Below are 27421 nucleotides of genomic sequence, written 5' to 3' on the forward strand. Positions count from 1 at the left end.
GGTGTTTATAGTGTTCTGTCCCTGCCGCTTCTGGTTAGTAGTTTCAGCTGTCCGCTGTAGTGGTTGGTATTTTGGGTCCAGGTCGATGTGTTTGTTGACCAAAATACACAAACCAACAGCCACGCTCAGACAGCAACTCACCAGAACGAAGGACCCGATATCCAACATGAGCAAGACGAATGTTGTGTACAAAATACCATGCAAGGACTGAACTGAACACTATATAGGACAAACAGGAAGACAGCTAACTATCCGCATACATGAACATCAACTAGCCACGTAACGACACGACCAGCTATCCTTAGTAGCCACACACGCAGACAACAAGCTACATGAATTCGACTGGGACAACACTACTATTATAGGCCAAGCCAACCAGAGAACAGCCAGGGAATTCCTAGAGGCATGGCATTCATCCACAAACTCCATCAACAAACACATCGACCTGGACCCAATATACCAACCACTACAGCGGACAGCTGAAACTGACAACCGGAAGCGGCAGGGACAGACCACTATAAACACCGGAGGAAACATCAAAGAAGCGCTTCGCAGGAGGCTCCCAAGCACTGATGATGTCGCCTAGCCAGGGGACGAAACGTTTGCAACAAAAACTTCCAGCTCGGCGAACAGAACCACAACAACGAGCACCCGAGCTACAAATCTTCGCACAAACTTTGATCAATTTCCAAACTTCAGAATCACGGATGAGCTTGTGATGGGAGGTGTATCAAGACGCAGTTGAAGAACATCAGCTTGCTTTCAGTTAAAAGATCAGGAATTGTCTTTTTTTCGTTTGAGGGAGAAAGCAGTGACTGGTTTTATATAAAAACTAATAGTTGTTTACAGTGGATTTATGGATTTACTTCATATTAGTTATACAGATACATTCAATGGCTCATGAATGAAGTGACATTTTCACCTGGCTAATGGCTTTTTTCCCCTTTCTGCTACAGCTGCACTATACATAGTTTGATGCAAAATGTGTGACTTATCCACATATTAGTACCATTTATATTAGAATTTGAACTAGTGACACGTCGGTTTTGTCTGTGTATGAGATGGTTTAATGATTAACTTGTAATTATTTCTGGATTTAAAAATAAACTTCCTGGAGCAGGAAAGGCAATTCATTAACACTGGGAGACTTCTACAAGTGAACAGAATAATCACTGAAGACCATCAATCACTGAAGGTTACTTATAGTAAAAGATCAAGAATTTTTTTTTCTTGCTTAGGACAAAAACCCATAGCTCAGAAAGCCTTTTGGTTTCAGTTCGCAGAGGTCCTGGAAGTTAGAAGTGTTAAACAGGTTCTCTAAATAAAGGAGATAGTCTAGAACTGGTAGGAAATAGGTTTTGTCAGTGTAGAGTTTAGTTTCAATGTTCTAGAACGGAAGTGTTTGGTTGAATGCAAGGAGTTGTAGATGGAAAATTGTACTTTTATGATGTGTTTCTCAGTATTGTAAATTGGGTTATGTAAATAGCTTGGTTTATTTTATTCTACTTTTTCTTTTGCGTAATAAACTTTTTTTATTATTAAAACTGTAGCATTGTGTGCTTGTGCTTCAATGAAAGATCGCCGCACTAAATGAAAGCACAAGTATGATAAATTAAACCAGATTTCAGTCTGAGATTTGACTTGTCCAGGACTAACATTAGCTGGGATCATAATACATTATACAAATCTTAGAAATATATTTACAAGCCAGTCATATTACACTTATATTGCTTTGATATGGCTACTTGTGCATCCATTTCCGGATTTTGTTTTATATATATCATAAGTTGATTAAGTAAAAGACACTACCTGCTGAAGAGAGCTTTATGTCAGCAACAGCCTCAAAGGGACCAATTCCAAACAACTCAATATCTTGAGGTTCCAAGGGAGGGAAATCTTTCATCCTCTCCTCTCCACCAATAGGAACCTAGAAGTGGTGGGGACAGGACATGTCAGAACAGTAAGCACTTCAAACCCTTGATGCATGCAAATTTATTGATCAGTCAAACAGAAGGCTGGTTTGGCATCACTGGAATGCTTTCCACTCTTTACAGCAAAAGAATTTCCCTTGATGTGCTTATACCACCATCTCTTTTTACAACTAAGTCTTTAATAAACCTACCCCCTTCTCCCAGTTTGTCTGTTGAATCTGTCCTGACAAATTTATTTTGTATACTACAGCTTCAAAAATGTTTTGTTCTCAGCTATAAATTCCCTTCCGCTATAGTTCACATGACCTGGATGTTGTTACCATTTCTCCTGCTTCCTCCTTAACCACAAGTCCAACATTCTTCTCTCTTTCACAATGATAATAGCACCTTCAGTGTCCACATTCATCTACACCTAAATCAGGATACTACCAAATAGTTCAACTGCAGCCATTTACAAGAAAACCCTTCACGAACCGATCTGACACCTTCCCATATGATTAGAGGAGATTCACCTCCTTGCCACATCTCCTTGTTTTCTTTTATTCATTCACTACACAGTGTTATTGGCTGGGCCAGCATTTATTGCCCAAAACTATTTACCACAGAGAAAAATGGTGGCAGGATGTCTTCTTGAACCACTGCAATCAATTTAGTTTATGTAGACCCACAGTACCATTATAGAGTAAGTTCAAAGAGTTTAACCCATATCACTAAAGAAACAGCAATTTCTCTCAATGATAGCAACAGTCATGACAGCCAGTAGCTTGAGTACAAGTGGCGATGCTCACATGCATCTGCTGCCCTTGTTCTTCTAGATGGTAGTGATCATTGATTTAGACAACGTAGTCTAGGAAGTTTCAACCAATTTCTGCAATGCATCTTATACGTAAATGCTACAGAAGAATGTCTAATGAATGTTTGGAGATATGGTGCCAATCAAGAGGGCTGTTTTGTCCTGGATGATGACAAATCTTGAGTATTGCTTGAACTGCACTCATCCAGTCAGTTGTAAATATTCCATCACACTCCTGACTTGTGCCTTGTAAATGGTGGGCAGGTTTTGGCGAGTTAGGAGGTAAGTTATTTGCTGCAGGGTTCGAAACCTTTGACCTGTTCTTGTAGCTACAGTATTTATTTGGCTAGTTCAGTTTTTGGCTAATGGTAACCCGAAGGATATCGATAGTGGGAGTTTCGGTGATAGTAATGCCATTGAATCTCATGGGCAATGGTTAAATTTTCATTTGTTGGAGATAGTCATTGCCTAGCACTTGTTGCAGCATGAATGCTGCATGCCACTTGTTAGCCTAAACTTGGATATTGTCAAGGTCTTGCTACATTTGAATATGGGCTGCTTTATTATCTGGGGTGTTGTGATAAGTAGTTAAAAATTGTGCAGTGAATATCCCTCTTGTAACCTTAGGATGAAGCAGCTAAGGATAGCAGCACTTCAAACACTTCTTCCATGTAAAGCAACACAGTACACTGTATTCGTTGTTCACTGGACAGATAGTAAACTAGCAAATATACTAAATGGGTAGCAACAATTACTACAAGCATTTTAAAAATTGCTAAACTAAAAATTGGTCCACAGAGGATGACTTTGAGGACTAATATTACGAACACTAAAATGGCAGTTTTGAGCAAATATTTTGTTTGTTTTCATGGTAGAAGAATCCCAATGGTAGAAAACCAAAGGTACAAGGGAGGGACAAGCTTAAGATAATCAAAAGCACTAAGGAAACTAATGGGAGTAAAGGCTGATTGGTCCTGGAGCCAATGGCCGGCATTTTCGGATCTGAAAGGAAATAGCTGCAGAGACAGTTGATACATCGGTTGTAATTTTTCAAAGTTCCCCTGATTTGGTAAAAGTTGCAATGGATTGTAAAAACACATTTGTAACACCCTACTCAGAAAGGGGAAGAGGAGGAGGGGGAGGGAGATAGGTCAGTCAGCCTGAAACGTGTCACTCAGGAAATGCTAAAATGTATTACTAAAGTTGTAGTAGCAGCGGAATATTTAGAAAATCATACTATAGTCATGCAAAATCAACGTAGCATTATAAAGGGGAAGTATATTTGAGAGAAATGTCTTTTGAGAATGTAGCCAAGCAGGGTGGATAAAGGGAAGCCAGTAGGTGAAGTGTGGATTTCAAAAAGACACTTAATAGTGCCACATAAAAGGTTACTCCAAAGAACTCATGGTGTTTTGGTAGGGCAGGGAAGTAGAGGGAAGGGAGATTTATATACAGAACAACCTCGGTTATTCAAACATCAATTATCCAAAGTTTGTATTATCTCAAGATCTCTCTGCATGCATTAGGAAAATTATATCCCTCATCCATTTAATGCACCATTTTGTAAATTTGAACAAGAATATAGATGTAAGTATGCTTTAATAAATAAATAACTTCAAACATATATTCCAGACATGACGTTAGAGTTAAGTCTTACACTTTTTATAAAAAGGTGGTGTGATACTTATTCTCCCAGAGGATAAAAGGTTTGTGACTGAACACACAAGAGCAACATATGTGCTATAACAGCAAGAATTCAGTCAAACTCTAGCCAAAAAGTGATTTTATTTCTAAAATATCATGAATTTTTAAGCAATATCCAGTGTTTGTACATATTTTATCAACAACACAGACAGTGTCACCAGAAGCTGAAATTGAACCTGGTGCCTGGCACCGTGAGGCAGCACCACAGAACCACCATGCCGCCCTATTTATGCATCATAAAATTTAGAATATGGAAGATGGTTCTGGGTGAAATATTAGGATAAAGTATATTGGACTTAATTTATAAATATTTGTCTGTGTATTTCATGACTTAATTTTGCCTTCAACATAAATAAAAGTCCTATCAAAATGGTAACATTATGGAAGAACAATTTTGCCCACATATACTACAATTATAAGAGGGACAACAATCTATGGTAAAGTTCAAATTTCAGCTGCATACTTTTTCCTAAAACTCCAATAAAGAATGATTGCCTACCGCAAGGAATGCTGTTCCAGCATGCTTCTGATAGATCGAATCTGCTTTATCGAGGCTTGTAACATGGACTGGAAGCTGGTTGGAAGCAACTACAGAAAACCAGGCTGACCTTTCTCCCTGCATATGAAAAGAAAGTGAAAATACAATATTTTAAAAATACTAGATTTGCAGAAATTTTAAATCCATTACAAAACTCAATTCTGGGAACATTCAACAGATCAGGTAGTATCTATGAAAAGAACATAGTCATAGAATTATACAGCACGAAAACAGACCCTTTAGTCCACCTCATCCATGCCAACCAGATATCTTTTGTTGTTTTGGGGTGAAGAAGAGTTGGATTTCACATATCAGCTTCAGGTTGTAAGAACTACACTCGTGCAATTTTGTCAGCCAACAATGCTGAACATGAGGAAAAACAGTACAAATTAAACAAGCTAAAATGTAGCTCTTTTATCCTTATTTTATTTTCCACTATTAATTTTTTTTTAAGAAGGAGTCCATCATAACAACCAACTACAATTTATAGTTAGAAAGATTATAGCCAAAGGTTTGCTGCTGCAGCAGCAGCAATCTCAAACATTCATTTCAATCTCACCTTCGCCAAGAATTGTTTCCAGCACTATTACAAACTCAAAACTGGAAACATTTATTACATTTATCACCACAAAGGGCTCATTAGCTCTAGTCAATTAGGTCAATCCTGAAAATGTGTTGCTGGAAAAGCGCAGTAGGTCAGGCAGCATCCAAGGAGGAGAATCGACGTTTCGGGCATGAGCCCTTCTTCAGGAATTAATTAGGTCAATCCAGTGTAAAGGCTGATCTCAATCTTCAGTCAAAAAATCCTTAATTTTTCACATTTCAATTCATTGTTCATTAAAATAGTATTCCTATAACATTTTCCAATTGTGAACTTTCACCAAATTCTGAGCCAAGCCAATGTTGATGTTTGCTGTCCCAGGGTAAGGGAATTTACAGAAGCTCCTTGAAGCTGAAACACAAGTTTGATGTAACTGTATAAGAGAATGGTTTAAGTTTAAAAGCAAATATGGGATTTTTGTTTTTGGATCATTATATTTGTAGATCATCGAATGAGTGCAGTAAAAGCATTACCATGTTACCAAATAGACTGGCATTTCCATGTCCAATTCAAAGTTTGTGGACTGGAAAAAATAATCTTTGTGATGAAATATTGATGATGTGTTGGAAGCAAAGATAAGTTCCATAATTTACAAATGTTCATAGCCACGCAAGCCAAATGATGTGTGCTGACTCGGTACTTCCATATAGCTGAATAACTTCCTTCCGTGTAACCACTGCAGTTAAAATAAGTTCTCCAAGAACATTCCGTGTAAATGGTGATCTCTGAACATTTTGCCTAGAAACTGGTTTTGAAAGTTCAATTTTTACATGAGTATATGTGATATTTAAACTGAAATCAGCTTTTAGAACCTAAGAGAGTTTGCACTTAAGGCTATTTCTTTTTAAACCTTTTGGCTCACTGTACTTTGCCTCTAGTTTCCATTTTATTTAATTCACATCATGTTTGTGCCATAATGTGGAGGTACCAGTGTTAAGACTGGGTTGGACAAAGTCAGAAGTCGCACGACACCAAGTTATAGTCCAACAGGTTTATTTTAAATCTCACGCTTCTAGAACACTGCTCCTTTGTCAGGTGAAGTGTTTCATATCTAGTTTCTTTATAAGATAAATGACCGGTTAGGTGACTGCTATGCCGAACATCTATTTTGATTGTAGTTGTGACTGAGGTTCTCATCACTTGCCATTTCAATTCTCCATCCCATTCCCACACTGACCTTAGTCTTTAGCCTTTGTTTTTCTCCACTGAGGCTCAATCTAAACTCAAGGATCAGGACCTCATCTTTGCGCTTTGCAGGCCTATGAAGTCAACACTGTCATCAACATATTTAGACTTTAACTACAGCATTATCTTTTTGACAATGTTGGGACTCATGACAACTCTGCCTGTGGTTAGGTGATTTGCAGAGAGAACAAGTTGGGTATCAGAACACCATGGGTGGGGTGGTCTCTATATTAGTTTCAATCTTCTTCCACCAGTATCCCAAGTCAACTTACTGGTTGGTTTGAGTTAACCAAACTCCTAATTATTTAAAAAGCTATGTCCCAAAGGCCTTTTCTTTCTTTGAGCACTCTCATTAAGAGGATGGTCAATAGGATCATTTTGGTAGCTGTCAGCAGATGGTTTTGAGTAGAACATATTCCCTGGAGAGAATTCCTAGTCATCAGTCGTCACTCTCTCTCTCTTCATCTATGCAAGTGACCTCTTTCCCACAAAGCATGGCACTTCACACATTTTCGAACTTGGTCCTCATTTTCCAAAATGAAGAACTTTAGGATATTGAGGAAATAGTTACTGAAAATCACAAATTTCAAAAATATTGAGAACTTTGATCAAACACTGATGAGACCTGAATAACCCAAAGGCCAGGGAAGAATTTTAAGTTCCCGTTTGTGACTTAAAACTTATCCATAGTCAAAGTACCTTGGCATCATTTTTCAGTGTACATTGACCGACTAGCAACATTTCCAGATTATCCTAGCCAAAGTAAAGACCTGAATAAAATTGTAATGGGAACTGACAACTACTAGCTGGGGCAGCAGGGTCAACATCTTAAATGCTGTTCTGGTCTTGTCCTGGTCTCCACAACAGCAGCATAATACTGCTCAAGCTGGCGCTGGAGCCTTCACGATCGTTGTAAATATACAGCTTCGAGAAGTCATGAGTGTTATTTATGGGATGTTTTCAAGAACATTTACCTCTAATTTTTAGAAAGATTTGAAAATTTTCTAGTAGCTGACTGAAATGATCACACAGTGAGACTCCATATTTTAAAGGTTTTTATAGTAACCAACAAGTCAACCAACAGTGGGCGGCACGGTGGCACAGTGATTAGCACTACTGCCTCACAGCGCCGGAGATCTGGGTTCAATTCCTGCCTCAGGCGACTGACTGTGTGGAGTTTGCACGTTCTCCCCGTGTCTGCGTGGGTTTCCTCCGAGTGCTCCGGTTTCCTCCCACAGTCCAAAGATGTGCAGGTTAGGTGAATTGGCCATGCTAAATTGCCCGTAGTGTTAGGTAAGGGGTAAATGTAGGGGTATGGGTGGGTTGCACTTCGGTGGGTCGGTGTGGACTTGTTGGGCCGAAGGGCCTGTTTCCACACTGGAATGTAATCTAATCTAATCGACTAAACACTATTTCGGGAGGTAACCTGTACTCTAAACTATATAAGAAATCCACATTTAACTTGTAAAATGATTTTTACACTGAGTGTTAACTGAACACATCTAAAGATGTACTTTCTTGCTGCTTATCCTTTTAATTTTCAAGCTGAATCACTCCCAATTCCCAGAATGACTTCTATTAGGAGCATTTTGCTATACGTCAGGTGCTCTTTGAGAAGGACATATTCCTTGCAGACTATGTCCTACAGGCTATCATGGAGATCCTCTCCCACCCTAAAGTTAAATGAATCTTCCAACTTTGTTGAAATCCTTGAGCTTGGTCTCTTCTTTCCTGGCCTTTGAGTGCAAGCTCCCACAATATTCCACAAGAGTAATCAGAAGGTGTCTTACCTCTACCACCCTGCTGTCTTTCAGATTCTTGTAGATTGGCTTGTCTCATAACTGTTGAAAATGTGTTGCTGGAAAAGTGCAGCAGGTCAGGCAGCATCCAAGGAGCAGGAGAATTGACGTTTCGGGCATGAGCCCTTCTTCAGGAATGAGACTCATTCAAGAATTCCTCATTCCTGAAGAAGGGCTCATGCCTGAAATGTCGATTCTCCTGCTCCTTGGATGCTGCCTGACCTGCTGGGCTTTTCCAGCAACACATTTTCAGCTCTGATCTCCAGCATCTGCAGTCCTCACTTTCTCCTTGTCTCATAAATTGTACCAACATTAAAAATAGCAAAGGTTCAAGTGACACCCTGTACCAGCAGATTTTACAACTTGTTAAAAAATGCTGTGTAAAATATATAAAGATGTATTGATCTATTGAGACCTCTAGATCCTTACCTGCAGAAAGTCGATGCGACCTAGGGCACCCAGAAATAACACCATACCAGGTTGTAGCACATATGTCCTAGGAACGATGCCTGACGATGGTATAACAGACTTCAGTTCTTGATCTGTAAGAAGATTTAAAATCTGCAAAATATATTGGAGTTATATGAGAGAATTACAAATAGTACCACTTCTTAATTTCCCATGGATTTCACTAGCAAGATGTCAGCCAGTTGCTCTGTTTACTGTACTTATTTCTATTGATACAAATAGCTTACCACTCAAGAACAATTGTTTTAAATGAAAAGTTATGAGAAACGATGTTCCTCCAGAACAAAAAACATTTTGGAGATTGACCAAATACATGTGAAAACATGTTGGTTTTCAAATTTAGGATTTATCTTTGAGAATGATACAAAGAAAGCAGGCTCATCTAAATTCCCTGGCCCACTACATTCTAACAGGACATACCTGCAAATACTTTGGGAATGAATTAGCATTTATGTAAAAGCAGCACACACTCTAGATTGATTAATCAGTTTTGTATGAAGGCAATAGTGCAATGACAAAGGTCAATTGCCTTTCAGAAGAGACGTTAAATTTAATTCTGATCTGTCTGTTCCATTGAAAATCAAGGTCCACTGGCACTATTTAAGGAACAATGAAGAGTTGCATCCCCTGGCCTCCATCATCCTTAAATCAACATCCCCAAATAAAACTGCTTATTTAAATTGTCTGTTGAAGGATCTTGCTGTTGTAAAATCACTGACACATTTAATAGCATTTAATTAGTGAAGTACTTTGGGGAGTCTTGACATGGATGGAGCTATGTAGTCAAACAGCATGAAAACAGACCCTTCAGTCTAAGTCGTCTATGTCAACCAAGTTTCCTAAACAAAACTAAATTCCCACTTGCCCAAGTTTGGCCCATATTCCTCTAAATCCTTCCCATTCATATACCTGTCTAAATGCCTTTTAAATGTTGTAATTGTACCTGCACCTACCCCTTTGGCAGTTCATTCAACATACAAACTATCCTATGTGAAAAAGATGCCTCTAAGGCTCTGTTTAAATCTTTCTCTCCTCAGCTTAAAAATATGCTCCTAGTTTTCAACTCCTCCACCCTTGGGAAAAGATCCTTGCTGTTCTCCTTATCAATGCCCCTCATGATTTTATAAACCTCTATAAAAGGTCAGCCCTCAACCTCCTAAGCTCCAGTGAAAAATGTCCCAGCCTATCCTTATATTTCAAATTTTCCAGTCCTGGCAACATCCTGGTAAATCTTTTATGAACCCTCTCCAATTGAATAATATCCTTCTTGTAGCAGGAGGCCAAAAGAGGCCTCACCAACATCCTGTACAACTTCAACATGACTTCCTGACTCCTACTCTCAACGGTCTGAGCAATAAAGGCAAGAATACCAAATGCCTTCTTAACCACCTGGTCTACTAGTGACTCAACCTTCAAAGAACTACGTACCTGAACCGCTAGGTTTCTGTTCTCGGGGTTGCCTAGGGCCCTATTAACTGCATGATCCTGTCCTTGCTGATTTTAACCAAAATACAATACGTCACTCTTTTTGAAATTAAACTCCATCTGCCACTCCTCAAACCGTTGGCCCAACTGATCAAGATCCCTTTGTAATCTCAGATAACCTTCAGTATCCACTATACCACCAATTTTGGTGTCATCCACAAACCTACTAACCATGCCTCCTAAATTCTCATCCAAATCACTTATATAATGACAATCAAAAAGTAGACTAAGCAACAATCCCTGAGGAACGCTGGTAACAGGCCTCCAATCTGTAAAACAACGTTTCTTTAGCAACCTCTCCTACCATAAAGCTAATTTTGTATCCAATTGGCAAGCTCTCCCTGAATTCCATGTGATCTAACTTTACTAATTAGTCTACCAAGCGAATCTTGTCAAAGGCTTTACTGAAGTCCATGTTGACAGCATCTACTGCTGTCCTCATCTTTTTCGTTATGTCCTCAAAAACCTCAATTAAATCTGTGAGACACAATTTCTCACGCACAAAGATAATCCCTAATCAGTCCTTGTCTGTCCAAATTGACGTAAATCTTATGTCTCAGAATCCTCTCCAACAAAGTACCCATTATTGATGTCAGACTCACTGGTCTATACTTCCCAGGCTGCTTCTTGCAGTCTTTCTTAAATAAAGGTAAACATTAGCCACCCCCACCACCTCATCAGTGACTGTAGTTGATAAATATCACTGCTAAGGAATTCTTCCTCATCTGTCTTAATGGCCACCTCTGGTCCTAGACTCTCCCACAAGGGGAAGAACCTCTCCGCATCTCCTCTGTCAAGTCCCATAAGAACCTTGTATGTTTCAATAAGGTCACCTCCCATTCTTCTAAAGTCCAATAAGTGCAGGCCCCCTCAGGAACCTTACCCACCATAGTCATCTCTACCTTCTCATTGCCTGATAAAGTTTACACTAACCGATCCAATGCTTATAAACACATTACCTCTATATACATTTCACTGTCACCCAATGCCCCCCCCCCCCAGTCCAATGTGCTTCTGTTGTCTCTCAGTTTGCAGACCATAAAAATCTGTTGCAAAGTTCCCAATGGGTGGTTTTACTATTGCCTCTCATGAACCTATCATTCAGTCAGTTCTGCCTACAACTGGTTTACCTGATAAAAATCACAGAACTACATTAACGAAGAGTTGACAATGCAATGTTGCACTGCTCCAGCATTTGCCATATCCAAAGGCTGTCAATTTAGTGTGGTCACTGTTGTAATGTATGAGCTGCAGGAGGTAATTTGCACTCAGTGAAGAGTGAGTGACATTAACACCAATCAACCTTTAACCATGCTGTTCAGAGGTAAACATTGGATGCAGGACACCAGGAGGGGTTCTGGGAAAACAGTCCTTTTTCCATTCCAGTCCACAATTAAAAACAAAGAAAAATTAAAAGATGTGGTCTTTACAGAGGATTGCAAGTTCCAACAATTACAAGCAGCATGACAACATCCTGGGCAAAACAACATTTTGACAGGAGACCCACAACAGCTTAACGATGCACTCCCTCACTTCCTTTATCATTAGCACAGGGCAGGAGCATGTACTATCTATAACTTTTTCCTCCCATTTCCTCTTTTTGATGCTTAAAAATTGGGGACAGGGGCTATTTAGTCCAGAGATTTTAAGTAAAAGAGAAAGACTACTTTTCCATGGGGTTTTGCAAGATAGCAACAAGTTCAAGAACTGGCCACACCAATTATTAAAAATAAAGCAACGATTTAAACTGCAATGCAATTGTAAATACTAAGTCAGAGCTCAATGGCTGTGTTACAATCCAAAAATTGCAGCTGGTGATGTTTTTGGTGTTGTCTAATGCAGCCTGAAGGAATGTGGGAACAGCTGGTACTTTCACAGAATCGCTACAGTGCATATAGAGGCCATTTGGCCCATCAAGTCTGCACCGATTCCTCCAAATAGCATCCCATCCAGACTCACCTCATTCCTATAATCCTGTATTTACACAGCTAATCCACCTCGCCTGCAAATCCTTGGACACTCGTGGCAATTTTTAGCATAGCCAATCTACCCAACCTGCACAGCTTTGGACCATGGGAGGAAACTCACGCAGACATGAGGAGAATGTCTGTATGGAATTTGCACAGTCACTCAAGACTGGAATGGAACTTGGGTCCCTGGCACTGTGAGGCAGCAGTGCTAACCACTGTGCCACCCTAATGGATATATTGAGTTAACTGGGTTTGAATTGGTTGAATAAAATGTAGGCTGTCAGTCAGTCATGGGAGAGTGTTTAATGGAGAATGGCTAACTGAAATAAAGCTTCAACATCTTTTGGAGTATGACACTGGTAGCATAGGAAGATTGAGTCTGTGTATACCACCAGTGTATTCTGAAAATGATCCTCAAATCCAATGGAAGAATGAAGTTCCAACATGGACCTGGGTTACTTCTTTACCAAACAAGAAGCAAGATATGGCTTTCGTATTTTTATTACCAAGTTGAAGCAAGATAAGCAGTTTCTTTTTTAAAGTGGGGCCTGATGATCTGAACACTCATAAAAGCAAGATACTGCAAATGCTGGAGATCTGAAATAATAACAAATGCTGGAGAAATCAGATGTGACAGCATCTGAGGTGGTAGAAATAGGATTAACCTTTTGGGTCTGAAAGGACTCTTCTTTGAAACTGAATACTGATGACATACACAAAACATTAACCAATTGTTTCTTAAAACATTCTTAAAATCATGAGGGGCATAGATAAGGTGAATAGCAAATGCCTTTTCCCTCGGGTGGGGATGTTCAAAACTAGGGAGCATATGTTTTAAGGTGGGAGGGGAAAAATTTTAAAGGGACCCGAAGGACAACATTTTCGCAGAGGGTGGTTAGTGTGTGGAATGAACCGAAAGTGGTAGATTCAGGTACAGTTACAACATTCAAATAGGTGCACAAATAGAAAAGGTTTAGAGGGACATGGACCAAACGCAGGCAACTGGGACTAGTTTAGTTTGGGAAACATGGTCAGCATGGACGAGTTGGGCTGAAGAATATGTTTTTGTGCTGTATGGCTCTGTAACCGGTACTTACTGTTTGGAGTACAAATACAAAATGCTAAACTATCAGCAAATTAGTCCTCACTTCGTAATCCACACTACATGACATCCTAAGTTCTACTTCACTTACACAGTCTTGCTTTAAGATGCCAGGCGTGTCATAAAACCAGCGAGCATCTTTCAGTTCATTGTATGTGAATTCCACCACCTTTTCGGAGTTTGACACATTTTCTTTCTTAGATTCTTCAGGTTCTGCACTCAGGGACAGTTCATCTGGATCCCATTCAATTATTCGTTTGTTTCGTTCTCCACTCACTTGAGTGTTACGAAATGTTCTGCCAACTCTACCTAAACTCAAAGGAAACAAAGCAAATATCAGCAAGTGCCAGTAAACTGAAACATCGAAATGGTAATGTTAGAAGCATATCAAATCAACATCAATGGATAAGTAAATCTGAATTATAACTGATTTCATTAGAATGAGAAAGAATGAAATAAAACTTTTAAAAATTAACAGAATTTGAACAATTGGGAAGACTCATAAAAGAAGAATTGGTATAATAATTTGTGACCTGCTTAAAAAGCAAATTATCATTGAGCCCGAAGTCACTAACAAACGAATAGAAGCATTAAAGAAATTGAAGATAAAGAAAAAGAATCTAAGGAAATCAATCAGTATCAAGAAAGTTGGTAGGCAGTGAAAAGCCTGTAGATCAAGTTTGAGGAAAACTCTAAATAAGTGCAAACCCTCTGTTAGAATCAAACATAATATTAAAAGAATACAGGAAAACAGGGCAATGAGACTCATTTCTGCTGGAACATTGGAAAATGTTTTGAAGCAGATACACTTTCCATACAGACCTGCTTCCTTGTTAAATGGGGCAGGAGAAATTGGGCATATAGTACATAATGTGGGAAAACTTGAAGTTGTTCATTTTAGCTGTAAGAATAAAAAAGGCAGTGCAATATTTAAACAGTGAACAACTGCAGAATCTGAGGTGCGAAGAGATTCTAGGTGTTCTAGTGCAGAGCCACAAACCATTGGCATGAAAGTACTGCATGTGATTAAGGTAGCTAGTGGCATACTGTCCTTTATTATGATAGGAACTGAATATAAAATAACTTCTACAAGTCACAGAGATTAAATAGAATGAACTGCAAGTGGAAGATTCAGGTACAGTTACAACATTTAAATAGGTGCACAACTAGGAAAGGTTGAGAGATATGGGCCAAATGCAGGCAAGTAGAACTAATTTAGTTTGGGAAACTTAGTCAGTATGGACGAGATGGGCTGATGGGAATGTTTCCTTGCTGTAGGATTCTAACTGGTACTTGCTGTGTGCAGTTTTGGTCTTCTTACAGGATATTAATGCATTCGAGATAGTTTAGAGGGGGGTTTACTAGGTTGATACCTGACTGAGCGGCTACTGTTATGGGGAATGATTGGACAAGCTGTGTCCGTTTACAACTGAGTTTAGAGGAAGGGGAATTTGAGTGAAGTGTATCAAGATCCCAAGAGGGTCTTGGACAAGGAGGACCTGGAAAGGATGTTGACTCTTGCGGAAAATCCAGAACCAGAGAATACAGTTTTAGAACTAGAGATGACCTTTTTTACCCTCTTTCCAAGGATTGTGCAACTTTGGAATTCTCTACCTCAGAAGGAATTGGAGGTGGAGTCAGGAATATTCTTAAGGTAGACAGATTGTTGTTGGACGAATGAGTCAAAGATCATTGGGGTTAGATGGCAATGTTGAATTTGTAACACACACAGGTCAGCCATGGTCTTATTGAATGAGAAAGCATGATTTAAGGGCACAATAGCTTACTTTTCCACGTACTTTACATGTTTTATGTAACAAGCACAGGAACAGGCATGATAGCACTACTGACACTAATCTTTCCACAATGGAGCAAAGTAAGTAAAATTCAGCTCTAAAAATGCACTTCTCCTAAAATCAATAACAAGGTAGACAAATAAAACCAAACTGATTAGAATTATAGTCGAAGTACTCAGATTATATTAGAGAGCTTGCATTATAAAAGATAATGTCCTCATATGATGTTAGTTTGCCAGGTTCACTAATACTCAATCTCAGAATGTGGTCATTTGGTCTATCACAAATGCACTGGCTCTTTGAATGAACAATGCATCTCTCCTGCATTCCTCCCATGTTTCAAAATTCCTCCTTTTCAGGTAACTGTTCAACCCTGTTATGAAAGGTTATTGCCTCCACTACACTGACAGTGCATTCCAGATCAGTGCGAAAAAGTCATTCCTCATATCACTTTTGATCTTTTCACTGATTAATTTTAAATCTGCACCATCTTGTTCTCGATACTTTCATAAGGACTTTCATAAGGAAGACATTTCTCCCTGCCTACTCTGTTCAGATTCCTCATGATTTTGAATACCCCAACTACAGAGCTTTTGAAAGTGAAGGTTAGCATCGTAAATTGGATCATTAGGGCAAATTTGAGTGGAGTTCCAGGAAGGATTGGCTGTTGTGGTGCACTGACCCCAAGGAGCTCTGTGGGCCATTCAGCCCATCAAGCCTTCTCTGCCAGGCTTGCTGTGTTCTTCCAATCTCTTGCCTGTCTACTTTGGATTCCAGCATTTACAGGTTTTTTTTGTATCTTCTCAGACTCAGCAGCAGTCCAGGCCAACAATATCTAGGACACAGACAGACAATATCCAGGCTTGGGATGAAAAGTGGTAAATAATATCACTTGCCAGGCAATGGCCATCTTGTGCAGGCTCCTCAGCCAGGGAGCCAGAGCCTGTCTACTCTGTCTACTTTAGGTTTTCTTCCTTTGCTTTAAAAAAAAGCACTTTCCATTTATTATGGTACTTTACCTTCTTTTACTGACTTTGGGAGTAGTAATCTTCTCCCAGTCCAGGCCCAGTGATGAGGTGGCTTCCAAGGGCCTGGAATGACTGTATGAGCATGGCACTTGGTGGGGCGGTCTCCTGATTTGGCAGTCTTGACCTGGAATGGAGGTCCCATTCTGTTGTGGAGATCTTCTTTGGTGGCTTTCAGGTATTCCTGCAGCCCGATTTGAAAGTCTAGTCCTAGCACAGAGGTCTGGTCTTGATGTGAAGCGCTCGTCCTTGTTTTGGAAGCGGCTTCCAGGTCTCCTAACAATCCAATGTGGAGGCCTTGTTCCAGCACGGAGTCTCATCTTGGCATGAAGGGGCAATCCCGGACTGGTTTTCCAGTCAACCCCAAACCTAACAGTCATTAATTGAACTGTGATGAACCTTTAACATTTTTTCCTTCTTATGATTTGTGTTACTAATTTAAGTGTCTTGGTATGGCAACTTATAAAACTTTACACTTTTTTGTAAAAATACATGTGACAATACATTGTTATTCCTCCTTCAAAAAGAGATAATCTAACCACCGCCCCATGATATTCAATGGCATTACCATCACAATTCACCACTATTAATACCGTATGGGGTTGGGGGCAGGGGTCACACCATTGTCTAGAAGCTGTGGTAGACTCACCATATAAACATAGTGGCCACAAGAACACATTAGCGGCTAGAAACACTGCAGCAACTAACTCACCACCTGACTCCCCAAAGCCTGTCCACCATCTACAAGGCACAAGTCAGGAGTATGATGGAATAGTCCCCACTTGTCACGATGAACATAGATCAACACTTAAGGAGCTTAACACCATCTATGACAAAGCAATCCACTTCATCAGCACATGCACAAACATTCAGTCACTTCACCACCAACATTCTGTACACAGCGTTAATGTGGTCTATAAGATGCATTGCAGAAATTCACCAAAAATCCTTCAACAGCACCTTCCAACCCATGATCACATCCATCTTGAAAGCAAGGACAGGTAAATGGGAATACTACCACCTTCAAAACACTCAACATCGTGACTTGGAAATGTATCACCACTCCTTCATTGTCATTGGGTCAAACTCTGGAACTCTCTCCCTAATCATATTATGCATTTACCTACAGCACATAGAATGCAGCAGGTCAATTATATAGCTCACTACCATCTACTCAAAGGCAATAAACCTTGTCATGTCCCATGACGGAATAGAAGTATTTGCAAGACAGTATTCCAATACCAGTTTTGCCTTCTCTGTGGATAGCGACCTTGGCATGGTGGAAAGGTTTCTGCGATCTAATGACAACCTGAGTGATATCACTGGGAGAGTTTTGCTCCTGGAAAGGCAACATGTGTCAGCAAGGTCAGGGTGGGCTGCAAAGTTGGAAGAAACTATATTAGGACAGGGGTGTTTTTGGACACCAGTACCTGTAACTGAGCATACCCTTAAAGATCCTCTCTCTATTCAGAGTAAGAGTGTGTGTTAGAAAGGATGCCTAAAGGTAGGCTGTTATCCCAGGCTGGGGAACCACACCCAGCAGGACCACCATCTTTGTGGTCAGAAGAATTTTGCAACTTAGAATGATAGAACACTGCTGAATAATCTTAAACTACTTTTGGAATACTGTGCGCAATTCTGGTCTCCCTGCTATAGGAAGGATATTGTGAAACTTGAAAAGATTTACAGGGATGTTGCCAGGATTGGAGACTTTGTATTATAGGCAGAGGCTGCTGAATAAGCTGGGGCTATTTTCTCTGGAGTGTCAGAGGCTGAGGGGTGGCCTTAAAAAAGTTTATAAAATCATGAGGGGCATGGATAGGGAAAATAGACATGGTCTTTTCCCCAGACTGGGGGAGTCCAACACTGGAAGGTGAGAGGGGAAAGATTTAAGAGACCAAAGGGGCAACTTGGTCAGACAGAGGGTGGTGCATGTATGGAATGAGCTGCCAATGGAAGTGGTATTTAAAAGGCATCTGGATGGGTATATGAATAGGAAGGGTTGAGAGGGATATGGACCAAATGCTGACAAGTGTGACCAAATTAATCAGGATATCTAGTCGGCATGGACGAGTTGGACTGTAGGGTTTCTGTGCAGTACATCTCAGACTCTACGAATGGCCACCCAGAGAAAAGAGCTGCAATTTTAACACTCGAGCTATCAAGATTCAAAATCAATGTCAGTGCTCTTGATAAGGCTCAACTTCCAGGTGAAGGCTTCTGAAAGCACAAGTGGGGAATGTACTACTGAAAAACAAAGCTTAACAGAAACCCTCGTGTCCACACGGTTAAGTATGCCATCTGGAATAGCTTTTTGGTGGAATGCAATTGTATAAATGAAAGATTCATGACACTACATCTCCAGATCATAATAGTTTAATTATGCTGGTTTGTTAGTGCAGTGAGAACTGAAGAAGTGATTCATTAATGTTTCAGCTACAATTAGGTTGGTTTGGTCAAGGTAATATAGTTTCAGGTGGAGATTGTAACATACAGCTGAAAGAAGATTGTTGAGGATATTTTTTAGAGATAGATACATTGTTTAAAAATAGCAACCTCGGGACTAAGTCAACACTGGACTTTTGATTTTTCTGGTTTTCGTGTTGGGGGATTCTGGCCATTTTGAGTTAGGTTAAGGGTTACTGGACAACAGGAAAAAAGGTGCACATAAATGCACTACCCAGTAAGCCACCACAGTTATGCAGCACCTATCTTGACAAGCTGTCAAGTTATTTCACTAACCTATTAATTAGAACTCATGCTTGCCACATTACAGAATGTCTGATTTTCATACATTACTGATTTTCAAATAGACTAATTTGAGAGAGTGTTGTATGTGTTTGCTTTACAGTATGTTCATGACAAATTTTGGACACTTAAGCAAATTCTAGTTAAGTTGAGGAACTCAATGGAATGGAGCTATCAACAAGAGTGAACTGGCACTCGACTATTCTATAGCCATGAAAGCTCTGACACTTTAGATGGAATGTGCCATCAATGCTTCTCTATTTTGCTCCTGAAGTTTTATTCTTTGCATTCTGCACAATTTTCTAGTTCTGCTAACAACAACAGAAGAAAGTGGTATGTGATTGAGGCTCACACCAGCACTCCCATTGTCCTACTAATCGTCCATTTAAAGCATAAATAAAATTAAAATAGCCAGAAGCATTTTCTTTATCAAAACAATGTGTTGTTTGGATTGAAGCTTAAAAGCCTTGCCCAAAGAGAGGGTAAAACCATCCACTACATGACAATACATAATGTTAAAACATTATCTAAAGGACACCACAATCTTCCAGTTAATGCTATTAACATATTTAGATGAAAATGGTTAACCTATCCAAGTAAAGATTTTGGATATCTTGCATTATGGGGAACAGGGATTATACTTATATACTAACAATGGCATTAGACCCACATTCCAGAGGATTAGCTGAAATTTTAGCATGAAAAGCTACAAGGATAAATTCAAAAAAATCTGGTAATCCCTGGGCTAACAAGAAATTACCATAAAGTTGATAGGTTGTAATGAAAACTCAAGTCCTTCAGAACAGGAAACTCCAAACCCTTACAAAGTCTGCCCTATTTGTGACTCTCACCAAGTGGTTAATGCGACATCCTCAGGACAAAAGTGAATGGATAAAATGTGCTATGAGAAAGTGAAGACTCCAGATGCTGGAGATCAGAGTCAATAAGTATGGCGCTGGAAACACTCAGCAGGTCAGGCACCACCCAAGAGCGGAGAGTCGATGTTTCAGGTGTTAGCCCTTTATGGATGGGTAAAATGTGCTATGTTAGCATAGCCCACAACGTAAGGATGTTAAAATGGATCATGCAAATTTCCAGGCCATAAACTGGAAGCACTTCAAATAGTGCAAAATGCTATTTCCAAAGTGCCACACTTTTTTTTTTACTTTTATGGACCAAAGAGCACAGCTTTCCATGAATTTAATTGAAGGATAGGAAATTGGATTGGATAATGTAGAAGCAAAAGATCCCAGCTTTTGACTTCTAGTGGGGAATGAAGCACCTTCAAATCGCCATCTAGATATTGGTTAGGCCACTCCTGGATTACCGCATTCAAGTCTGGTCTCCTTGATATAGAAAAGATGTTGTGAAACTTGAGAAGGTTCAGAAAAGATTTACAAGTATGTACCCAGGGTTGGAGGGTTTGGGCTATAGGGAGAGGATGGATAGGCTGGGACTATTTTCTCTGGAGCATCTGACGCTGAGGGGTGAACTTTTAGAGGTTTATAAAAGCATGAGGGACATGGATAGGGTGAATAGGCAAGGTCCCCAGGGTAGGGGAATCCAAAACTAGGGCATGGTTTAAGGTGAGAGGGGAAAGATTTAAAAGGGACATAAGGGACAATCTTCCCACATAGAGGGTGGTGCGTATATGGAATGAACTACCACAGGAAGTGGAGGAGGCTGGTGCAATTACAACATTTAAAAGGCATCTGGATGGGTATATGAATAGGAAGGGTTGAGGGGGATATGGGCCAAATGCTGGCAAATGGGGCTGGATTTATTTAGGATATCTGGTCAGCATGGTCAAGTTAGACCAAAGGGTCTGTTTCTATGCTGTACATCTCTATGACTAATTGTATTTTATATCAAACCTTAATAAGCAAATACATTTTCCTTGCATTTAAAGCATATTAGATATTTGTTTGACCTTTGATACTTCAACGAGGTAAAAACAATGACTGCAGATGCTGGAAACCAGATTCTGGAAACCAGATTCTGGATTAGTGGTGCTGGAAGAGCACAGCAGTTCAGGCAGCATCCAAGGAGCTTCGAAATCGCCGCTCCCTCACCACCAGACGCCTGGAGGAAGAACGCCTCATCTTCCACCTCGGAACACTTCAACCCCAGGGCATCAATGTGGACTTCAACAGTTTCCTCATTTCCCCTTCCCCCACCTCACCCTAGTTCTAAACTTCCAGCTCAGCACTATACCCATGACTTGTCCGGACTTGTCCTACCTGCCTATCTCCTTTTCCACCTATCCACTCCACCCTCTCCTCCCTGACCTATCACCTTCATCCCCTCCCCCACTCACCCATTGTATTCTATGCTACCTTCTCCCCACCCCCACCCACCTCTAGCTTATCTCTCCACGCTCCAGGCTCACTGCCTTTATTCCTGATGAAGGGCTTTTGCCCGAAACGTCGATTTCGAAGCTCCTTGGATGCTGCCTGAACTGCTGTGCTCTTCCAGCACCACTAATCCAGAACTTTGATACTTCAAGCTGAGTATTAAGGTTGATTTGGAAAAAGTTTAGAAACCGAAAGCCCCCACTATATTTCATTAACTTTTGAATTAAATAATGGCTTATAAAATTGAAGATTTACGGATTATTTAAAGAATCTGCATGTGTATTTCAACATTATCATTGTTGCTGGCTTTGAAGCTGAAAGCACAATCTGTTTAATACAAAATTGTGAAGACATTTGTATCTGTGTTTGCAAAAATGTAACCTCCAACTAATTTGTACTAAAACTTCAAAACTATATTATGGCAGTCTTTCCTCCTTTTTAAAAAAAAGGCATGGAGCTCCAAAATTCTGATGCCTGGATATTCCTTTAGATTACAGCATATTAATTCTCAAGTATGTTTACCTAGTTCAAAATGTATGTTTTAATCAAATAACCAGCTTAGTTGATTCTAACATATGTTATGTACAGTGAAGTATAAGTCAATATTTGGGGATAAGGTGAACTGCGGGCCTTAAATAACATATTTAGCAGATTATTCTGCTAATTTAAAAAAAATTGAATCATCACCGGCATGGACGGGTTGGACCGAAGGTTCTGTTTCCGTACTGTATATCTCCATGATAAAAACCATTTTATATATCAGTTTATAGTTAATTGGTTACTTTTAAATTGTAGTCACTTATTACTTGGGAAAATGCAATACAAAGACCAACTGAACTCCAAATTTAAACTATAGATTAATTCCTCTTCAAAAACCAATAGCAATTTCTAACTAAACATGTTTCATTGTCCTGATGGCATTGTCCTGATGAAAGGTCCTGCCTGAAATGTTGACTCTCCTCCTCTGTTGCTGCTTGACTTGCTATTCTTTTTTCAGCTCCACACTTTATCAACTCTGATGGCATTGCACACGTAATAAGGATAGCCATAATGAGTTCCGTCATTCTGACTAGCATCCTGTCATTTAAGTATCCCAAATTCCTCAACTACCTAAAAGACAATCAGTAAGCAAGTGGTACAAATCAAACAAAGCATCAGATGAAACCAGTTAAGTACTTGCTTTTGCTTCTGCCTCTCTCCTCTCAAACTCTTAGATTCTTATTTACTTTTGGCACTACATTGAACCGAATTCAAAACACTAAAATCAGGAGGGTTTCAATTTCTCAAGGTCAAAACAACGATTTTCTTAAATGGCGGATGGCAAGAGCACAACCATTTAATAGAAAATTGGTTTATACCTATAAAACTCATTAATGAAACAGCTTTCATTAATATTTCAGCATAGGGTGCTGGGTGGTGCTGTCAAACAGAGACGCTTAGGGCTTCAGGTACATAGTTCTCTGAAAGTTGCATCACAGGTAGACAGGGTGCTTAAGAAGGTGTTTAGAATGCTTGTTTTCATTGCTCAGACCATTGAGTATAAGACTTTGGTTATCATGTTGAGGTTGTACAAGTCATTAGTGAGGCCTCTTTTGGAGGAGTGCGTATAGTTCTGGCTGCCCTGCTACAGCAAGGATATTATTAAATTGGAGAGAGTTCAGGAAAAAATGTATCAAGATGTTGCTGGGACTGGACGGTTTGAGTTATAAGAACAGGCTGGGACTTTTTTCACTGGATTGTAGGAGATTAAGGGGTGACCTTATAGTGGTTTATAACATCATGAGAGGCATAGTTAAGGTGAATAGCAAATATCTTTTCCCTAAGGTGGGGGAGTTCAAAACTAGGGGGCATATTTTTAAAGTGGGAGGGGAAAGATTTAACAGGGACCCAAAGGGCAACATTTTCACAGAGGGTGGTTAGTGTGTGGAATGAACTGCATGTGGTAGATTCAAGTACAGTTACAGCATTCGAATAGGTTGAGAGAGACATGGTCCAAACTCAGACAACTGGGACTAGTTTAGTTTGGGAAACATGGTCAGCATGGACGAGTTGGGCTGAAGAGTATGTTTTTGCGCTGTATGACTCTGTAAATGGTACTTACTGTTTGGAACACAAATACAAAAAGCTAAACTATCAGCAAATTAGGCCTCACTTCATAATCCACACTGCATTACGTCCTAACTTCTACTTCACTTACACACTCTTGTCTTAACATGCCAGGCATGTCATAAAACCAGCGAGCATCTTTCAGTTCATTTACCAGGACATTGCTGGGTCTTGAGGGTTTGAGTTACAGGGAGAGGCTGTGACTTCTTTCACTGGAACATAGGAGGTTGACGACTGACCTTATAGAGGCTTGTAAAATGATGAGGGGCATAAGGTAAGGTGAATAGCCAAGGTCTTTTTCCTAGGGTGAGGAGTTCAAAACTAGGAGGCATATTTTTAAGGTGGAAGGAGAAAGACCTGAGATGCAACATTTTCATGTACAGGGTGGTTTGCAATTGGAACCAGAGGAAGTGATAGATTCGGATACAGTTACAATATTTAAAAGACATTTGGACAGGTACATGAATTGAAAATGGGCTAAATGCAGGCAAGTAGGAGTAGTTGCCTTTGGGAAAGGTGGCTGGCATTGATGAGTTGGCCCAGATAGTGTGTTTCTGTGCTGTATGACTATTATAGTAAAGGTCCTTACCAACCAAATAGCCCTGTTTCTTCAGTTGGTGAAGTTGCTTCAACTCTTCTTCGCTGAGGTCAGCTTCAGTTTGAGACTTAGCAGCTTTCAATCTTTCTGACCTTCGAAACATTCTGTATGGTGTGGGGTTTATAATTGGAAACTTGAGAAGATTTAATGTTGTTCCTGTGAAACAAAACAAATACTTAACATTATGGCTGATCATACACTGGAGTGCCTTTCCCTCACCCTATTCCCATAACTCTGTACCCCATGGTAACCAGAGATCTATCAATCTCTCCCTTATACATACGCAAAAGACTGAGCTTCCGCAGCCTTCAGTGGTAAAGAATTCCAATGGTTCACAAACCTCTCAGTAAAATACTGTCTTCTCTGCAATATCCCAAGTGGCCATATTTTTAAAACGTGTCCCCTGCTTCTATAATCCCCAATCCGGGAAAACATCATATCTACATCTATCCTGTCTATCTCTAAGGATTGTGTAGGTTTCAATAAGGACTTCTTATTCTTTGAAACTTGGATGAATACAGACCCGGTTTGTATCAGTCAAGGATGCCCTGAGGCATGGTTCATTGGCGAGACCAAGCAGATGCTATGACAACAGATGAATTGACACCACACAACAATCAAGGCAATCTCAGTTGGGGAGCACTTCAGCGGTCAGGGATATTTGGCCTCGGCTCTTCAAGTGACTGTCCTCCAAGGTGGACTTCAGGATAGGGAACAACACAAAGTGGCCGAGCAGAGGCTGATAGCCAAGTTCAGTATGCATGAGGATAGTCTCAACCGGGATCTTGGGTTCATGTCACACCACAGGTGACCCCACTACACTCTCTCTCACACACACAACCTTCCTTTCCCCCTCCCCCACACTCTCTCACACACCCTCTCACAGGCTTATACTCCATTACACACACTTTACCAGGCTTACACGCAAACACACACACTCATGTGCACTCACATGCACACAGGCAATCTCTCTCTCATGCACGTGCACACAAGTCTATGGGGTGAATCTGTATTTGCAGATACATTCTATCTTGCTCAAAAAATGCACAATCTGCAGGAAGTAAAATTGTGTAAATTCCACTTTGGAAATAGAACCGGATTGACTCAAGATTGGGATACAGAGACTATGATCTTGCACACCTTTACTGCATTGTCTGAGCTGAGATGTCACCTTTTTGTTATAAAACCTTATCTCAAGAAGGTGACTTCAAAGTAGTCCTGGGATTTACATATTAATGAACTGAAACCTGCAACCCATTCTAAAAGATGAAAGATCTAACAATCCAGGTTTGTTCAATATATCATTTTATTTGGATGACACTGTAATCTTTTGCTATAAATTGTGACTTATGATCTCATACTCCACAACCACCTGAAGGAGCAGCGCTCCTAAAGCTAGTGCTTCCAAATAAATCTGTTGGACTATAATGTGGTGATGTAAGATTTTAAACTCTATTTATCCCAATTCTTTGCAGTAGAATTGTAATAATATAAAAAATAACATTGTCTGGACTATAGATGCAAGACTAATTTTTGACTATTTATCCCAATTTTGTTTTACAGTAGAATTATAATATAAAAAACATCGTCTGGACTATTGATGCAAGATTGGACTATTGATGCAAGACTAATGTTTTTTTAAAATATTATAATTCTACTGTAAAGAATTGGGGTAAATAGTAAAAATTAGTCTTGTATCTATAGTCCAGACAATTTATCCCAATTCTTTAAGGTAGAATTATAATATCAAAAAAAAATTGTCTGGACTATGGCGCAAGACTAATTTTAACTATTTATCCCAATTCTTTACAGTAGAATTATAATAATATCAAAAACAACATTGTCTGGACTACAGATGCAAGACTAATCGGTCAGCAAGTTCTCTTTTTGTTTACCGGCCTCTTAAATTGCGGCATTTGCTACGTTTCAGTCGGGAGGATTAATTCTAGTATCTAAAGCATTCAAACCCCTGAAGTCGGGGATTGAACTCGAGCATTGCAAGTCCAAAATAAAAACCCCATGCAACCCGCTGAGTTCACCTGGCCAGCGGGAAACAGTTGCTCTCTGAATGACATCGGGGGCTTTGGATTTACAGAAATCGGATTGCAGGAGGGTGTTGAAGAGGGTGGACTTTCCCACGTTGGTGTTGCCAACCAAGTACACGTTGCCCTTGAAGCGCCAGGAGCTCTGGAGCCGGGAGATCAGCCCCTCGATGCCGTAGCCGGTCTTGGCACTGATCAGGTGCACCACGTCCCGGCCCCGGTAGTCGGTGCAGATGTCCGCCAGGCCGCAGTGCTCGAGCACCCGGTGCCGGAGCCGTTTCAGGTAGTCACGGCAGTCGGCGGGGATCAGGTCGACCTTGTTGGCCAGCACCAGGACGGGGTTCCGCTCGCCCACCAGCCGCTGCAGGCCGGGAATCAGGCTGCCGCTCAGGTCCAGCAGGTCGAGCATGTAGAGCACCAGGGCCGACTCCTGGGCGATGCGGCCTAGCAGGCGCCGGTACTCCCCCTCCGGCACCCGCACCTCCAGCGCCTTTTGGTGGTGCACCAGCAGGAAACAGCGCTGGCACACGGAGCGCTGCAAGGCGCCGGCCTCAAGCAGCTGCTTGTACTTCTCGCTCGGGAGGTAACCGGCCAGGGACGGGTCCACGCAGTGCAGGAGGGCACCGCAGCCCGAGCACGGCGAGCTGCTGGCCGGCTCTAGCGGGTCGGCAGTGCCGTACACCCGGTGCTCCTGCCGCCGGCTCTCCCTCCTCCTCTTCTTCTTCCTCGACGGCAGTTCAGGCGCCGGGAAGCCCGGGTCGGTCACTTGCGGCTCGGCTGCCGGTGGCGGACTCAGCGCCTCCAAGGCCAGGAGTTGGCGGTGCAGAGCTGAGGGCGAGGCCTGGGCCTTCCTCGGCGCCGGCGTCGTCGCCTCGCCGCCCGGCGCTGGCGGCGCCGCCGCCTCCTCGAGTTCAGCTGCGTACTCGACAAACACCATCTGCTCCGGCCTCGCTGGCTCCACCGCCGCGTAGGCCCAGGCCGAGGGCGGGCTGCTCGGCCCCCGGCGCGGGGCAGCGCCTAACGGGCGGCTCGAGCACAGCGCGCGGCGGAGAAACCAACTGACAGCCGCGCGCGCCATCTCACCCCGACACAGGGATGGGGGCGGGGAGTCAATGGGAAAGGGAGGAGTGGGGGGAGGGGAGGAGATGGGAGGGAGGAGAGGAGATGGGGGTGGGG

General features: G+C 41.1%; 1 protein-coding gene across 1 annotated transcript in view; it reads right to left on the bottom strand.

Annotated features, from left to right (window-relative positions):
- The window catches only part of noa1 (nitric oxide associated 1), a 34117-nt gene extending 6778 nt beyond the window's left edge, over positions 1–27339 (bottom strand). The window contains exons 1-6 of the mRNA XM_043720296.1: positions 26243–27339; positions 24195–24359; positions 13668–13885; positions 8981–9112; positions 4928–5044; positions 1810–1927 (exon numbers count right to left, since the gene is read on the bottom strand). Of these exons, the coding sequence (XP_043576231.1) occupies positions 1810–1927; positions 4928–5044; positions 8981–9112; positions 13668–13885; positions 24195–24359; positions 26243–27323 (1831 nt within the window). The 5' untranslated portion in view covers positions 27324–27339. The remainder of the gene's footprint in view (positions 1–1809; positions 1928–4927; positions 5045–8980; positions 9113–13667; positions 13886–24194; positions 24360–26242) is intronic.
- Positions 27340–27421: the final 82 nt, after the last annotated feature.

The sequence above is a fragment of the Chiloscyllium plagiosum genome, chromosome 2 (genome assembly GCF_004010195.1).
Source record: "Chiloscyllium plagiosum isolate BGI_BamShark_2017 chromosome 2, ASM401019v2, whole genome shotgun sequence".
Classification (NCBI taxonomy): domain Eukaryota; kingdom Metazoa; phylum Chordata; class Chondrichthyes; order Orectolobiformes; family Hemiscylliidae; genus Chiloscyllium; species Chiloscyllium plagiosum.